Here is an 18,703-nt window from a genome sequence, read left to right as displayed (position 1 = left end):
ATATAAAAATTGTTATATATATAAAAATTGTTTTGGGACTCTAATGTGTAGGCAAATTATTTGATAACATGGTGCAGACAACTAAAAATAATTCACTGTCTTACACTGTCCAAGGAATTCATATTTATGAAATCTAGGACATAATACTTTTTAAAGAGTTGGTAGTGAAATTCTAGTGTTTGACGATTATAGAGGGCAGAAGTCTCTTATGCCTGATTTTGGGGAATGTGAGGACGGAGAAGCTATGCTGATCTGGAAATGAGAAAGTCATGCTGTGGTCAGTGGTGACCTTTTCAGCAGCGCACCCTCAAGCATCTTGCAAGTTTTAAAAACGATACTGCTGTTTGATATGGTTGGCTACTAGCAAATAGTGCATGAGTAGTTGGATATCTAAATATCTATATATCTATATATTTATGTGCATCCTTACATATGACCAGAAGTAGTAATGAATCTTAATGTAAATTTCTCATGCAACCCATTCACAAAATTACAATTTAATTTTTCATAAAATAAATTTAAATTATCTCTGCCTTATGGTATGTGTGAATAATTGGAAATATATGGATATATATATATATATATACTTTAACCATTAGATACTTAGATGGATGTGTATATATATTTTTTGCATAGTAATTCAACTTTTAAACACTATCATCTTTGACCTGTTTCAGGTTCCGGCTAACAAATTTTCTAAGTCGCCAGTGCTGCTTACAGTTTGAATACATGAAAATCCTGTTTCTGAGATGTTTGCGCACGTGCTTATTAGGAAATGAGTCTGTATGGAATCTCACTACAGATATGGTTAATGAACTGGATTGATATCATAAAGGAGGGTGGAGACTATACTAACTTGAATGAGACAAAAGCAGTGGTGTTAGTTTATAAGCTTCATGCATTCCAGTAATAATGTAGGTAAATATTATTAAAAAAAAAAGTTCAAACACACAGTCATGGGGAGCCTCGGTTGTGAAAGAGGCGCATAATAAAACTACTAACCAGCTGAAATCATGCCATTTTGAGAAAAACAATTAACCTGGTTAAAGAGAAATGTCTTATGTAAATAATAAACTAACTGTGGCTTGTAAATGATTTGTATGTGACCCTGTCCACTAAAATCACTTAACAATTCTGCGGCAAGCTTCTGCATCAAAGCCTGCGCTCTCTCTAAGCCGGCATGACCTGGAATGCAAGCTCCTCATCTCTTGCTTGATAGTGATATGTCTGACAGAGGGCATGTGTCTTACTATTATTATTTTTTGTACATGTGCTCTCATTTGGGTTTCGTAACTGCGATTTTCAAACCAAAGTTTTATAGTCACAGTTTTTCTTCCTGTCTCGCTGTAGCCACTGGTGTTCTTCACCCGGCAGCTGTAACTCAGTCTGCGGGGGAGAGAGCCACAGAGAATGTCATGTACTGTATGTTACCTGGTGATAGCCTATTTTCACCTCCCCAGTTCAGTTTTTGGGAGCCAATAAATCTTCCCCTCACCTCTCCGTCTTTCCAAATTGTTCTTTGAATTGAGGAGTTTGAAGTCATGAACAGTTGCTTGGGGATTCGCAAAAATCCCACCTAGGTTCTGCGTTTGCAGTTGTCTGGCCTAGTCTCTCTGACCCTTCCCAGGTATTTGTGCAATGATTGTATCTACTGCTGGATCTTTGAAGGTTTAAAAAAAGGGCCATTTCATGATTTGATCATCATCAAATTCTCTCTGCAAATGAGAGTCATCAGAACATTGTAACTTTTCTATTTATAGTTGTGAGATAAGACTGGCGTGCCATCACCTCGGGTGATGATCTAGCTTTTGCTATGTGTGTGCCTTCCAAATCATGCCATAACTGTAATGTTGAATCGGACAGAGCCTTACGTGCCCGAGGGCGGGGCCTACCTGCCTGAGCGCGAGCCCTTCGTCGTGCCAGTGGAGCCTGAGCGGACGGCGGACGAGTACGAGGACTACGGCGCCGACCAGCCAGCCGACGAGCAGCCTCCCCGCGCGCGCTGGCGGCGCGCCAGGTCCCGCCGCCCCGGGCCTTGAAGCTGGGGCCGCGCGGCGCGGCCAGGCTGGGGGGAGGTGTTGGGACTCTCGTCCACAGGTCAGATAGAGCAGTGTGCGTTCTATCTCCGTGGTTCTTCCGGCCTTGCTTCAGCCAAGAGTACCCTTTCTGAGCGCAAGGAACCTTCTTTCTGCAGGAAGCCTAGCTCGCTGCACGCAGTCTGTAGACATCTTTGCCTTTGCGCTTGAAATGCTTGCACAGTACTTTGTTCACGAAAACGGCAAGGAGAGAACGTGCCTTGTGCCTTTAGCTAGCACGGCGGCAGCCTCAATGACACTCCTAGGTCAAGCAGTAAGTCCTGGAACCCAGAACGACTGTATATTTTCAGAGGGCAGTTTATCTTTTCCAATACTTATTTGCAGTTCAATTACACCACGAAGTAATACCCCTCCTGAAACCCAAAAGGAGGGAGAAGTCAACTCCATTGCAATTATCTATCTTCCTCTTTTCCCTTCTGTTATACATTAGGGCATAGAGTGCTCCTACACGTCTTTAACAACCGCAAAACTTAAGTCATGTAGCTGAAATTACTGTATCGACGGGATACAGTTCCTTATTGCCTTAAACCTCCTTGTTTTAGACACACTAACATTTATGCCAAATTGCAGATTATTCTGCACAGATGGAATTGCATGTTTGTGTTGTATATTTAGTATGAACTTTTTTTCCAGAACATAATGTTTCTTAGTTATCAAAAGCAGTTGGAAAATGTTTGCAAGACTATGGCCGTAGAATTGCTGCTTTTATATTTTAACTGCAGATTGTGAATTTCACTGCCTTATATTATTTATTTCTGAAACAAAAGAGGCATTTTTCAATAAAACTACTGAAAATTTGTCGTGGTATGATTTTTCTTTGAATGGCCTTTTGGAGTGTTCAGGCGGTTGTTACAACAAACAGATTCATATCCTTGGATACGGTTACACATCTTGCTAAGACTGTTAAATTATGCTAAATAACTTTAGATTTTTAATGATATGGTGAAGTCATAAAACAGAGTGGTGGGAGCCTTAAAAAGCCCCGCAGATTCCAAAGGATCTTTTAGGAATGTAGAGGATGTGTGGGTTGATGGAAAAACAACTAGGTATCCTAGGAGACCCCAAACAACCAAAGAACCTCTGACAGCCACATGACTTCATATGCGTATGATCACTTTCCTGTACCATACTTTACCTATAGCATGTTTAATTGCAGAAAGGAAAATTCCTTAATGGAAATTTTTACATTTAGTGATACCTTCCTTTTGCAGTTTTACAAATGCGGTAATATCATTCTAAATATCAAAGAAAACCATGTAAATATTGGTTTGAAAGAACTAACATCAATTGAAGATTGAGTCGTAGTGATAGAAACTTTTCTACAGAGCAAAACGTCTGAGTTAAGTATTTTCTGGAGACCAAGATCAAAAGGAATAGACAATAAATGGATGTATTGTATTCAGGAGGCTTTAAGCAGATTGCTAAATTCATAGCATGCACCTGTAATTCCCAATATGTACACCTTTTAAAGTTAGAAGAGACCACTGAGGTCATCCCAGTCCCATTCTTTGCTTTCATAGGAAGAAACAGACTCGGCTAATTAGTACCAGAACAAGACTAAGATTCTAGGTCTCGGGGTTCTTCACCCAGTTTTATTAGCAGGTACTCTCCCTTCCCCCTCCCTTCCTGGGAACGCTTAGTCTCTGGGCGGGAGCTTTCAAACCTCAAAGTTCTGTGAATTTATTTTGATTAATTTCTGATTCATTTGGGTTTCGGATGCTCCTTGATGAAGCACCTCTGTATCAGAAGCCTAAAGATGGGTTCAGTTCAGATTGTCACTGACCCAGCTGTGGCCCGGGGCCACACAGAATGGAGGTACAAAGGAATTTCACCTTCTCTCAGTGGCTAGATGTGAGTTTGATTCTTGATGTTGTCAAGGCACTCAGTCACTACCTTCTAGTTTGTTCTGGGAGAGGGGCCAAGGGACTAAGGGGCCAAGGCAGTCCTAACCAGGTGATAAGCACAAAATTAATAACTAGCTGAAATGCATGCTGTGATTTTTATTTTCATAGTATATTTCTTCCTTAAGTTTGCTGAATCTTATGTTAAAATTATTTTTGTAATCCCAGATTGAGCGCACACTAACAAGCTATAGAGAGAAGAGATCAGATAGCCTGGGTATAAAAACTAACGATGAAACCCCACAAAATCAAACATGTAAGTGTTGATTTATTTGTCCAAACTTTCATTGGGGGAATACAGAACAACGTGAAATGCTTTTTCTAGCTCTTTAAATTTGGAAGCATAAGAAATTCATCACTTATAATTTATATTTGAAGCTAGGACCCTTAATTTTAAGAAACTAGCCTGAAATAACTGTAGGAAGAGATTGTAGCTTCTAACGAGGTCTACAGTGGGAAAGGTTTCAAAACTTAAAAGTAGTATTTACATAGACCCTAATTTCTGAGTATTTTTTATGGAGTATTTTGTACAATGGGATTCACAGTTTAACAAGCTTAACAGGTGGCTGCATGTATGTATTCTCAGATTTGTGAGCATCTGTTTTTGAGTCTACAAAGAATTATGCTGCCTATGCAATTGCTCAAATAAAATTTACATTTTATTTTTTGTACAAATAAGGTCAATGTGATTATTCCTAAGTATTTACTATTTATTATATCCATTGCACTGTATTTGGCATATAAGATTATTCCTCCTTTGGTTTTAGTCATAATTTCTCCATAATAAAAAGGGTATTGATTATATTGTCCTCAAGTGGTCTGAGTGCCTTAGAAAGGGTAACCGATTATGCAAAGAGTAGCTGATGTAACTCTTTTATTTTCAAAGACAATCTTTTAAATGCAAATTAATATTGAGCCCTAAGTCACCTTATACTTGTGGTTAGAAAATAAATTTAGATGTGGATGTCTAAGTGAACATTTATTCACTTTTTTACTCTTAGATCCAGGCCACTGAAGCCTAGAGGGAAAAATCACATGGATTTGCTTGCAGGGAATGGCCCATATGTGCTCACTTACAGACCCTGTCTCCGACTCTGATCTCTTGCCTAGTTCCCTATCAATATATCCAAGTGTGTATCCCTCCTTGAAGTTCCACAGATGCCTCATATTTAACACATCTGGTATTTATTAGGATTAGTTTCAGCTGTGAGTCACAGAGAGCCACAAAATAACAGTGGCTTAAACAAGAAATTTCTTTATTTCTCATTTTTAAGAAGTCAAAGACCCAGGCTCTTTCTATCTTGCTGCTCTGCTGTTTGTGGTTTCCATGGCCAAGTTAGCCTTATGATCCAAGATGGTTAATAGAGCTCTAGCTATTATGTCCATATTCCCTACAGGAAGGAGGAAGGCGTGTAGACAAACCCACCCTCCTTTTGAGCACACTTCCTGGAAGTTGCAAACACAACCGATATTATAATAACAAATTTATTTTGCATACCATTAGCCAGAACTTAGTCATTTGGCTACATCTAGCTGCAAGTATGAAATGTTACCTTTATTTTGGGTGGCCATATGCCAAACTAAAGTTAGCTAGTCTATCACAATGTAAGAAGGGAGATGAATACTGGGGGTCAACTCGAGGCTTCAGTCACAATGTCCAAATCTGAACATATCTCCCCATAAATCTGATTTTCCTCCTTTGTCCTCACCAACCACCAAGTTCTCAGGCTAGAAATTTAAGAGTCTTTGTAAACTCTTCCTTCTTCCACTTCTCAAACCCAATCAGTCAGGTCTAGTTATATATATATATATATATATATCTCAATCACCCTGTTGTTACTATTCAATTTTAGACCTTTGGATTTCTTGTCATGAATAAAATAACAGTCTTTTAAATGATCTCCCTTCCTGTAGCCTTGGCCCCCCTCAAGTATTCCACGCAGATGCTAGAGTGGCTTATCTAAAATGCAAACCTGACCATGTCATGTCTCCCGCTCAGGATTCTATGAGTGGTATACAGATGTCTCTGCGAATCTTGACTCTGTCTGCTAACTTCCTATTCCTCCTTATCACCAACTTTCCACTGGACTATCTGGAATCCTCATTCCATTATTAACAAACTCCCCCAGATGCCCATCCCCTTTAGTGAACAACCCCAGCACCTCCTGGCTTAACCCTGAAGACACTGAAGAGACTGTCTGTGCCCTCCAGAGTTGGTGGTTGTGGACGTGTCTTCCTCATTCTTCAGCACTGCTTCCAGACCAATAAATGTTCCTTCTGTGGAAAGCCTTTGTCGTTTGAAGCTCATACCCAGCTCCCCATCACTATCATTTATTTGCATTGTGGTTACTCCACCCCATTCAGTAGAGGCTTTAGCACGTGGCCCTCAGTGCAACCCAATATCTGCCATCTTCTGGGGTGAATTGAGCATCCACGTTGGATGACACGTCCAACATTCTCTCAGTTATTTGACTTTCTTATCTTCAAAGACCTTTTTTTTTACTCAACCTCAGCCACTCAGCCTCTTTAAGGACTGAACTTGAACTTGTATTCATTACAAACTGCCACTGCTTTGAAATCACTGATTGAGATGCTCCATTCTTCTGGGTTTCCAGTTCGCCTGCTCAGTGCCCCCTCTGCAACTGTTTTTAGCTTCATCATGACGCTCAAGGCAGTGAGCCTTTTGTGTTCTTCCCGTCCATCAGCTCCTCCTTGTCTTCACTTCCTTCCTTATCCAGCTTGGATTCCACGTCTTGGTAACAAACCCCATTTATTGAAGAGCCTGAACTCCAAGGAGTGCAAAACTAGTTTTATTTATCTTTAGCCACTGCCTTCAGTTATGTTCTGTGGGATATTCTTTCCTACCCCTTAGCATACCTCAGACAGATTTTATTGCTTTTAGATCATTGCTTTAAATCATAGTCCAATTTAATCCACTTGCAAACTTTAATCTCAAACCCAATTTAGTGCTCATTTTCCTTCCTGCCTTAAAGTCAGAATTTACCCAGGAACTTGGACTGCAGAGGTGGTATGTCAGCTCTTTCACTCCAGCTTTTTCAGAATTCAGGTGAAGAGAGAAGACTAGACAAAAAGGAGGTTAAGGTTTTCTCCACTTAACATGTGCCACTGGAATCCTCTCTTTACTGTCAGTGCTCACCGTGTGGCAGGTACCCAAATGCTGCTCCTCACGTGGAGTGCCTGTGTATGCTTTTCAGAGGGGCCTGCAGGGGCCCTATCCACTGCCCAGTATCTCAAAATGACCTCTCTCAACTCCCACTCAGCTTTTGTCCCCATGGTATGCTTCACAACTGCTTGCTGCTAAGGTTCCTCCCTCTGGCCTGAAGTCCTCTTAGAAGGGATTCCAGTAAGATGGCTCAAGTCTGGCTATTTTTTAAGTGGCCGTTTGACCACGGGAGACTCAAGCATCCTTGTCAAGCCAAATGAAAGAAGAAAGTCTCCCCCTGCAAATGCCTCCTCTCTTTTCCTTGCTGCCTCACAATGAGGTACATAGGCATGTAAGTTAAGTAGGCAACTCCACTGTGTAATAGATATCCACCCAGTGGATAACATGCCCTTTTTGAAGATACCCCTCAGTCTCTATGAGTGGTTTTCTGAGAGCCTCTCTCATGTGGCTTACTTGGTGAGGGTTTGAAGCATTCTTTCTATAATGGAGAGTAAAAGCCATAACTCTCTACACTACACCAATGCTTACTGGCTTCAGTGGATTCTTCTTGATTTTCAGTCTTTTGCAAATATAGGCTAATTGGGTGTGATGGAGTGATAGTTTCATGGCACAGCCAGTTCTGAGGGAGTGTACTTTATGGCTCTCTTTAGAATGTGGTGGTACTCAATGGTTGTTTACATCTTTATGGACATTTATTTGCCCAATTCTGAATCAAAGGGAAGAGTCCCATTTAATATCCTGTTATTCAAATGAACCAAACTCGCTTGCTCCTTTATCCTTCTGTCACATCTATGTATTAAAACCCGAACTCCAGATTATCTCAACTGCTTGTAATCTCCATGTCTGTACCAAGGATACCTAGCACAGTTGGAGAAAATCACCCATTGAGGCAAAGTGGTCTACAAATTCGTGATGTTCAACCTCAACTTGCCTGTCAACACTACTCAGTAGTTGACTAGGCATGGTCTCAACTGTTTCCAAAATTTTTCAAGTTCCAACCCTGTATCTCACTCTGATCATGAGATTTCTTTCTACTTCTCATAGAAGCAGCTCTTTCATATAGGAATGAGAAAGCCCAACTGAAACTTCACCTTTCTACCACTAGGGCTACTAACCCACCTGCATCTGTACCCATCCTTTCCTCCTGTTTCAACAAAAGGAGCATCTCTGCTTGAACTCTAGATCCCTTTTCATTCCGTCCTTCCACAAATATTAGATTAAGCACCTACTAAGTGTTAGGTGCTGGGATTCTTCCTACATAGGAAAACATAGACAAAGTCCCTGACCTCATGGGCTTCACATTTTTAGAGTGGGAAACAGACAATAGATAAACAGGAAAAGCAAATACAGTCAGAGGATGATAAGTGCCATGAAGGAAAATAAAGCAGGAAAGAAGGATGGAGAGTGCTGGGTGTATGTGGTTTGTGTGCTAGTTTAGGTAGAGTGGTTAGGAAAGGCTTATTTGAGCAGAGATCCTAGTGAAAGATGGCTGAAAACATGAGGTTCAAATCTGGCTGATAATTGTATAATCTAGATGCTTTCGTAATTATACAGATTACCAGCCATTCCCCTAGGGCAGTAGTTCTCAACTTTGATACCCACTGGAATCACCTGGGAACTTTAAAAGAGTTCTCATGTTTGAATCCTATCCTCATAAATTCTGGTTAATTGAACTAGGGTAAGGTCTGCTGATAAGGACTTTTAAAAACTCACTAGGTAATTATAAAATAGAGCTAAGGAGATAAACTACTATCTAGAGATTCTCAGTCAACATGTTGGAGATGGAGGCCTAAGAATATATCTATTTTAAATACATTTTTAAGATGAGTCATATGATCAACCAGGATGGGAAACTTTTACACTTTCTCTCTTTGGCTTTGGATATCATTTTTATGCCAAAACTGTATTTTTAGCCCAGTCCTTTCTTCTGATTCTTTAAGCATGTATATCCAATGAGTTGGTATACCTCCAGCTGGACATTTTACAGGCATTTCAAATTCAATATGAACAAAGTGAGATCCCTCCCCCCTCCTTTCCACAACATCTTTTTCCTACAAGTTTTTTGTCTTTGTGAATGGTACAACCATTCTCTCAAATGCTTAACCCAGAAACCTAGGAATTAACGTGACTTCCCTTTCCCTCACCTTCCACATCCCATCAACCACTAAAACCTTTTGATTCTATCTTCTAAGCATCCTTCAACTGTTCACCCCTCTGTATCCCCTCTGCCATTCTCTTCCTCTATGCCCCATTGTCTTGTCTGGATTCCTCAGAAGACTATGATCTTTTTCCCGTCATTTTTCTCACAGCTTGGCAGTCAAAATGGTTGTTGAGAATGCAAATCTGGTCATAACACTGCATTTCTTAAAATCTTTTAGTGGTGTCTAGTTCTGAAACCTTGTCAAGACTCATAAACCGTCAAGGATTGGGGCTCTTCCCACCCTTTGACATCATGGTTCCTCCTTATCTCAATTGATTTTCTCCAACTATACTGGACTTCATGTCTTAGTCCTTCTTAATCCTGAGTCTGTATAGGTGCTATTTCCTTTACCTGGAACATGCTATCTTCATTTGGTCACATCCTACTCATCCTTTAATTTGATGCTGAGATAATCACTTCCTTTCAGACACCTGTCCTGTCACTTGCAAAGTTCAAGATCCCTGCAATGTTCGTTAATAATGCTAACTTTCCTTTGATTCCTTCGATAATACCAGCAATTCCTTACTCAATATTGGCCTTCCTTGTTGCATGGAAAGTTTCTATAAGGGCAGGGACCATATTTGTTTTGTTCACTTCTGTGTTTCCAGCAGCCACCAAAGTGCTGGTATTTAGGTGGTGTTCAATAAATATTTTGAATGAGTAATTTCAGGTGAAACAAACTCTTTTGCTTGATACAACAGATTCTATTTGACACATCAAAACACCGTATGAAGATCGAATAATTCACTTGTAATTGAACTTCATGTCTACTTTGTTGCAGAGCAGGGGAAGATGCCGCTGGGTTTTTCTACTCTCTGAGGAGCCACCAGTGACAAGAAAGCTTTTATATTCCTTACTTTGAGCTATTATACAATCTATGCTTCTTTTCATGGTATTATCCTATTGTTGGAGGAAGTCATCAAGAAAATGTGACTGCCTGTTGACCCGTGAGCTGCACCCAGGCAACTGGAGGCTCCTCATCCCCTCCTCTGTCCTTGGAATGTAAGTCAGCTCACCATTCCTACACTAGGAGCTATTTCAAGGACTGCCTTGGGAGAGTAATGGGTTGTTGAGACCACCTGGGCTGAATATGTGCTTGAACCCAGTTAAGACCTCTGAACTTTTAAGATTCAGGTGGGCAGATATGGAGATCTACTTGTTTTGTGGCCACCTAAGACAAGTCTTGTATGTAAGTTCCTTTGCTTATTAAGCCTTCCACCCAGCAATCTGGAACGGTCTGCCTCTTTCTTCAGTCTCTGCTTGCCCTGTGTGCACAAGGGTCAGTTTCAGATTTTACCTGGGAACCTCTCAAGATTTTGAACCAACAATTAGTGAGCTAGCTAGGAGACTGAAGAGTCTTGGGAAAGAAGCATGTGCAGGGGAAATCCTGTGTTGGCCATTGACCTCCATGTGGGGTCAAGGCTTAAATGCTTACGAGTATGGGGACACCCCCAAAGTACTGCCTGGTTTGATGTGCTTCTTTGTGGAGTGCAGAGCACACTGTGGCAAAGAAGGGAAATGAATGGCTGCCGCAGTAGGCTGGTCTCTACCAGGGGCAATTCAGTTGGTCACTGATGCCCAACTAGAGGCTGATGCTCCAGTTAAAAAGTTGGAAGAGCTGAGGTTAGAGAAAGGTGTGTGGTTGTCCACTACTCTGCTAGCTTCGGGGCTGGCAGACCAGGTGGGAGAGCAGGATAATATGTTGGAGATTGTAGCGTGCTGTTGTGCAAAGCTAGGAGGGTGCAAGCTGCCATGGATTAAGGTCCCAGCGCTGTGGCAAAGCCTGATTGAGATGCTAAGAGATAGAATCCCTGGGAAAGTGAGAGTGAAGAGGAGGATGTTGCGGTGATTAGCAGTGAAATGGACAAAATGCCCTAAGCCATTCGACTCTTAATACAAAGGAAAACAAAAGCACAGCAACAACCCCAGCCAGCAGGGCAGGCTTCAGTTCAGGAAACATTTGTAATGAGAGAACATACTCCTGCTGAGCTTATTGATACAGCTGCCAACAGGCCAGGGAAAGTGTCCAGGCATGGTTAGTGCAGCTATGGGATATGGGGGTGATGGCATTTCTGTGACTGGGCAGGAGGTAGAGAAAATGAGCAACTTCACCGCACACCCTGCCCTCTGGCAGGGTCTGCATGGTGCTGGGGGCTGGAGGGGGAGGGTTCAAGGTACTCACTCCAACCCAATAGATTGGATTATTGTAGCCCACAGGGAGGCCTGGCCCAATGAGGGAGATCTCCCTGGGCCCATGGAACCTTGAAAATCGATAGAGGAAGTACAACAAATCCTTAGGGAGTTGGGAACGACATAGACCATCTATGCCCCAGTCTTTGAAGGCCCCGATGGAACCACATTCACTGCAGGAATAAAAGTCAAGATACTCCAGTCCGTCCCGTGTACCTGGTTTGGGACACCGATATCCATGCTGAGCCCAGTTGTGGAGCAAGACATTTATGATGTTGGGCGATCCAGTGCTGACCTGGGGGAAACTGACAAATCCCAGGTATGGGTATGGGCTGTGGGAAAGACCTGAGGCAGAGAGGGAGCTGGAAAAGCCAAAAGCTGTCCCAAAATGGTCCAGTAAAATTTTGCCTGGAAGGGCCTGAGGCAGTCCATACTGTCTCCATGTCCCGGCTCATCAGGCACTGACACCCCGACAAAATCAGGAAGCTGACACCCTGGCTTGGGTATGAGCCCTAGCAAGTGATCTTTCAGTAAACACAACAGATTGGATGCATAGGAAGAGGAACCACTGTAGCGCTCAGGTGGGATGGCACATGCTGAGGATGCTGGATTGCCCTTGAGATACAGGGACTTGCTTAATACAGTGACAGCAGGTCCTGCATGTTCTAACCAATGCCCAAGGCAACTGCCATGGGAGTCTGGGAGCATCCATTGGAGTTCCCAGCCATTGAGGGATTGGAAAATTGATTATATTGGCCCCCTCATCCAAGTAAGGGTTCTAAATATGCCTTGATTTATATGAACACCGTGTCTGGCCTAACCCAAGATTTTCCTGTTGTGCACAAACCAGGCTGCCACCTTTAGAGGGTTAGAGAAGCTGAGTGCCATGTACAGATGCTCTCGTTGAATAGATGGTGACCGGGGTCAACATTTCAAAAGTCATGATGTGCAAGAATGGGCAAAAACACCTGACATTAAATGGAGGTTCCATCTCCCCTACAGCATGCAAGTAGCAGGGTTGGTAGAAAGGAAAAATGGAATATTAAAGAAGCAGATTAAATTACTTACAAGTGAAACCTCTTAGCCCTGTGGACTAAAGTACTGCCCTAGGCCTTAATACATTTGAATGATCAAACAGTAGGGCCTATTCTGTCCTATGTATGCCAGACTGGGGACCCCTATTGAGACAGTCAACACCAGAAAGATATAGAAATTGCGGGAAACAGCCATTGCCATAAGTCTCACTGTGGATCAATGTGCTGTGCTGCTGAGAACACCAAGCACCATCATGCCTATGAGAGGTGTTATCTACTGGAATTTGCAATGGGACATCCCACTGGGATGAGTTACTTTGCACCTCCAGTGGAGGGGAACTGCTCAGTCTCCACTGGGATCCTGTTGTCCTGCTGCAAGCCAGACCCGTTGAAATGCACTATACTTGGAATGGAGCATGCACCATTGAAAGAGGGGAAAAGATGGAAATCCCGGTCTGGTGTATCCCACTCCCAGTCCATCTCCTCATGCCTAACAGTGCGGCTTGCCCTGGCCAACACGTATCGTATGTACAACCAGGTCAGATTCCTAAAGGTGCAACCACATTAACACCTAAGGATCAGGCCACAAGTGTAATTCTCGTAGAACAGGAAGACCTTCCCATACAAGCTCCTACTAAATATCTGTCTTTTTGACTTTAGAGCTCTGCTATTCCTGTGGTGTCCAGACACGAGATGGATCTGTTCTGTTTTTCACTGGTATAATCATTTAAATGACAAATGCCTGGAGGACATTTAGCACACATCAAAGCCCTTACTACATTCACCCAGTAAGTCTTAAATGATAGCCAGCAGAGCCTGTCCTTACTGAACCCGGAAACGTCTCCAATGAGAAAACTATCCTTCAAAATAGGATGGCCTTGGACGTTATCACTGCCTCTCAAGAAAGGACCTGTGCCATTATCCAAACGGAATGTTGCATGTTCATAACTGATGAGTCTGCTACTGTATCATCTTTACTAAATCACGTGGAGACACAAGTAAACACCCTGAGTGATCTGACCCCTAGCCTAGGGGACTTAATCAATCAGTGGGTTGGATCATGGAGTTCATAATGGAAAAAATTGTTACGTATTTTGGGAATCATTTTCTTAATCTGTGTTAATCTGTGTTTTCTCTTGTATGTGCCTATACAGAAGCTCCCTGATTTAGGATATTTCGATTTAGAATTTTTCGACTTTACGATGATATGCATTCAGTAGAAACTGTACTTTGAATTTTAATCTTTTCTTGGCTAGCGATATGTGGTAGGATACTCTCTCATGATGCTGGGCAGCAGCAGCAGCCACAGCTCCCACTTGGCCCTGCGATCTCACGGGTAAACATCAGACATACTTGCAACCATTCTGTATCCAGACAATGATTCTGTTTTTCATCTTCAGTACAGTATTTGATAAATTACATGAGATATTCAACACTTTATTATAAAATAGGCTTTGTGTTACATGCTTTTGCCAAACTGTATGCTAATGTATGTGTTCTGAGCATGTATAAGGTAGGCTAGGCTAAGCTGTGGTTTTCCACAGGTTAGGTGTATTAAATGCATCTTCAGCTTATGATATTTTCACTCTACAGTGGTTTTATTGGAACATAGCCCCATCGTAAGTTGAGAAGGATCTATATTGCTGCTGTGGCATCTGCCTCCAATGTAGCCAGAGAGCCGCCAAACAAGCCATCTGCATGCTAGTGAACCTTCTTGCTGCTGCTCAGGGCACATTGCAGACGAGACGGACATATAAGATTGTAAGAGCAAAACACAAGGGACAGAATGTTAGAGGAGGTCATTGAGAGGACATGACTGCTGATTTACCCGTGAACTGGACCTGGGCAATCGGAGACTCCTCATCTCCTCCCCTGTCCTTGGAGCGCATGTTCTGTCAACCATTCCCACAGTAGGAGTGGTTTCAAGGATGCAGCCTTGACAGAGTGTGGTGTTGCTGAGACCCTCTGGACTGAATATGTGACTGAACCTGGTTAAGGCCTCTACATAAACTTTTAAGGTTCTGGCAGGTGGGTGCAGAGATCTTCTTGCCTTGTGGCCGCCCAAGACAAACCTTGTATGTAAGTTTCTTTGCTTATTAAGTCTGCCATCTACCAATCTGGAGTGGTCTGCCTCTTTCTTTGGTCTCTTCTTGTCCTCCGTGTATGGGGGCCAATTTCAGATTTTACCCAGGAAGCTCCTGAGGGTTCAAACCAAAACCTACTTTTGTGAATTCAAGGCAATGTGAGCAATGAAGGGTAGATAGTTGGCTAGACTATGGGAGACATTTCATGTTTTCTTCTTTTTCAACGTTCATAACTGGAAAGTAAGATACAGAGGCTGCTCCAAAGTCTCACTGAGTTGTTAATGAAAAACGCCTCAGGTCTTCAGGAAATGCCACAGAGAAGAAAGGAGGTTTTATTTTCTTTCACTAAAAAGAACTCTTTTGCCGAAGCAACTCTCCCAAAAGTCAACAATGACAGGATGGTTAGACAATGGAGTTTATTATAAAATTTATGTGTTGAGAGAGGTACTGGTGAGAACTGTTGTCAATCATTGGAGCTTTTTGATTGTAGCTAAAGTTATCCCAAATGGGATAAACCAAGCATGTCAGATGGGAAATACCTTTAATCAGAACATTTCCCAGGGCTGCCAAATTGAAGCAGATGTGAGATAGTTATCAGTTTAAATTTCTGCTGTTTGGATTTCTTAAAAGAAATACCACTGGATCATGTTATTTAAGGTCAATTTATTTGAGTGGAGTTCAACTAAGAAAGACGTTTTTCACATTTTATCTTCTACATATACCTTTTAACTTTAGATTTTCTTATAATGTATATTTTGTTTTTTCCCAACCTCTCATTTCTTAGTTTTTCAATTAGCAATATTAATTTCAAGATAGAATGCAAAACGTAATTGATGCAAGAACATATTAAGTTAGACATTGAGAGAACTTCTAATGAAGTCATAAAATATTTTCCATGGATATTTTAAACATAGGAAATAAAACAGACATGTAAGCTATTTTGTGCCTGGCATGGTGCTAAGTGCTTCCACTTAGGCATTCTTGCAATTATTATCCCCATTGTACAGATGAGAAAAAAGTTTTTAAAAATTATACTATTGCCAAAGGGCATACATTTAGAAAAGAGAGGAGGTTCCCAGTCTATGCCTTTTTTCTACACCATGCTGTCCTTACTGTTTGACTGTGGCAATGCAGGCATAATCCTGTCTATACGTCATGATGTAGTCAAGAGTGGAAACTTTGCTCTCACATAGACCTGGGTTTGAACCATGGTGTTGGTGTTTTCTAACTGAGATCCTAAGACATTTCTTAACCTCTCTGAGTCGAAAGTTCTGAAAACTTGGACCTCATACCTACTTCTCGAGTTGTGGGAAGATTAATGTCAATACTTATGATATTTTTGACCATATTAAAAAATTAAGCCAGATACATATCCTGTAAGGAGGCATTAGAGACTTCCCCAGTAATTATCCCAGCTCATGAGAGGGTTGTTCCAATTCTATCATCCCTCCAGGTCCATGTTGCAGAAACCAGATTCCAAGAAAATGGGGCTAAGAAGTAAGGGGATCTCTTCCTCCACTGAGAAGCCACTCATAAGGTGGGGATGCTACTCCAGGCGCAGCAAGCTGAGAATACTGGGGCACCAACTGACCTGACCCCAGCTCTTTTGTAGAGTGGAGTGTGCATTTCAGGCGAGGCAAGCCACAAAGACTAAAGACTGTCACTCCACTCAGGACCGAGGCAGAAATTTCACTGTAAGATGCACGGGCTGTCTCTGTCCCCAGCCCCAGAGTAGTGGCTCAGAGATTTTGCCTGGTTGTGGGGTAGTGGTGCATGGACGTAGGCCACAGGAAGAAGGAGTTCCTAAGTTCTCCCTAAAGGAATTTACTTTATTTAGAGCAGAATGTAGGGATGTTCAAGCCTGAGGATGCTCTTGGAAACAATGGAAATTTGTTGGTATGCCATTTAGGAGAGGCTGGTAGCTCCATTAGAGCTGCAAGCTAAATACCAGGCCAGCTAGTTTGCCAGAGAGAATCAGGGAAAGACATAGTTAGGAAAAGCCCTCCTGGGGTCAGAACAAACTTCAAAGATTGTAATGGGGCCACAATTTAACTGGATCAGACTGAGGAGCAATTTATACCTCAGGACATTGTCAAAAACAATAGAGCAATCAGCTGGCAATTAATAGAGCCTAACAGCTATTGTGATCCCAACAGAGGCAGAGAGGCTAACAGAGAGATCAGGGAAAAAGACAGTAAAAAAGAGCTGTGATAAGCTACTGTCATCCTAGGGTGGCCGTGTGCACTCTTTGAGAAGCAACATCAGAGGCTTCACACTGCAAAGGAAATCAGTATCACTAAAATAATCTAGCTAAGCCATTAAACAGATAACAACAACAACAACAAGTCCTGGGGAGAAGGGAAAATCAGTCCAGAATTACCACAACATATTACCTGAAAAGTACAATTTTCAACAAAATTTTATAAGACATAGAAAGAAACAGGAAAGTGTGACCCATACATGGGAAAGAGCAGGCCAGAGAAACTGCCTGTGAGAGCCCCAGATGTGTGTGAGGGTCAGAATTAACAAAGACTTCAAAATAGCCATTATAAATATGTTCAAAGAACTAAAGGAAACCATACATAAAGAAGTAAAGGAAGATATGATGACAATGTCTCTTCAAATAGAGAATATCAATAAAGAAATAAAAATTATAGGAGAGAAGCAAGCAGAAATTCTGGAGCTGAGAAGTATAATAGCCGAAATGAAAAAAATTACTAGAGGGACTCAAAAGTAGATTTGAATTGGCAGAAGAAAGAATTAGTGAAACTGAAGATAGATTGATAGAGATTATGCATTCCAAAGAATAGGGGAAAAATAAATAAATAAAATTAACGGAGCCTCAGGGAAATACCAGGAGAGGAGAGAGAGAAAAGAGTCAAAACTTCCCAAATTTCGTAGAAAGCATTAATCTACACATTGGAGGAACTCAGCAAACTTCAAGTAGTATAAATGCCAAGAGATCCACAGCAAAACATACTGTAGTCAAAACATTGAAAGACAAAAATAAAATTTTGAAAGCAGCAAGAATAAAATGACTCATCATATACAAGGGAACCCCAATAAGATTAATTGCTAATTTTCCGTCAGAAACAGTGAAGTCCAGATGACAGCAGCATGACATATTCAAATTACTGAAAGAAAAAAATACTGTCAACCAAGAATCTTACATGTAGCAAAATTATTTTTCAAATATAAAGGTGAAAGAAAGACATTTCAAGATAAACAAAACTGAGAGAATTCATGCCTTGCAGACCCATCAGAAACACTAAAAGAAGTTTTTCAGGCTGAAAGTAAGTGTTCTCAGACAGTAATTCAAATCTTCATGAAAAACAAAAGCACTGGTAAAGGTAATTACGTAATTATAAAGATAATTAGTAATAATGTAACTGTAAATTATAACTATGTAATTATAAAAGACAGTACAAAGAATTTAATTTATCACTATAAATTATAATTAAGTCATTATAAAGGATAATACAAAGGAGAAAAACGCATATTTCTTCTTTTATCTGATTTAAAAAGCAATTGTTTAATACAATATGTATATAATTGGGCCTATAACATATAGAAATGTAATATATTTGATGACAACAGCACAAAGTTTGTAGATGGGAGCAAAGCTATATTGGAGTGAGAAAATTATATCAAATGGTAACTTGGATCCATAAGAAGAAATGAAGAGAACCAAACATGGTAAATAAGAAGGTTAATACAACAAACTCCATAAATATATAATTGCTTTCTTGTCTTCTTTCGGTTTCTTTAAAGAACATAAAATCATGTAAAATAATAATTTATAGCAATAGATTATCATTTTGTTTTGTATATGGAATTGATATGTGTAACATACATGTGTATAGTCACAAAATGGAGGAGGAGGGCTAGAGCTGTACAGGAAGTGTTCCATGTCTCACTGGAATTAAGCTGTTATAAATACGAAGTAGACTCTGATAAGTGACGATGTCAATGGTAAGCCCTAGACCAACCACTAAGAAAATAACTCTAAAATAC

General features: G+C 41.0%; 1 protein-coding gene and 1 long non-coding RNA gene across 7 annotated transcripts in view; both read left to right on the top strand.

The window, feature by feature from the left end:
• COL12A1 (collagen type XII alpha 1 chain) overlaps positions 1 to 2,894 on the top strand; it is a 108,519-nt gene extending 105,625 nt beyond the window's left edge. For 3 of the 6 annotated variants that reach the window (XM_070558956.1, XM_008522346.2, XM_070558953.1), the window contains one exon: positions 678 to 2,894. In XM_070558956.1, coding sequence (XP_070415057.1) covers positions 678 to 688 — 11 coding nt within the window. In that variant the 3' untranslated portion in view covers positions 689 to 2,894. The remainder of the gene's footprint in view (positions 1 to 677) is intronic. The other 3 variants (XM_070558954.1, XM_070558952.1, XM_070558951.1) reach the window with 1 other exon arrangement.
• A 7,268-nt stretch (positions 2,895 to 10,162) lies between these two features.
• On the top strand, positions 10,163 to 14,184 carry LOC139073603 (uncharacterized). The gene is made up of 2 exons (XR_011522508.1): positions 10,163 to 10,383; positions 13,266 to 14,184. It is a non-coding gene; the product is annotated as an uncharacterized lncRNA (long non-coding RNA).
• Positions 14,185 to 18,703: the final 4,519 nt, after the last annotated feature.

The sequence above is a fragment of the Equus przewalskii genome, chromosome 9 (assembly GCF_037783145.1).
Source record: "Equus przewalskii isolate Varuska chromosome 9, EquPr2, whole genome shotgun sequence".
Lineage (NCBI taxonomy): Eukaryota > Metazoa > Chordata > Mammalia > Perissodactyla > Equidae > Equus > Equus przewalskii.
This window is presented reverse-complemented; position numbering and strand designations above follow the sequence as displayed.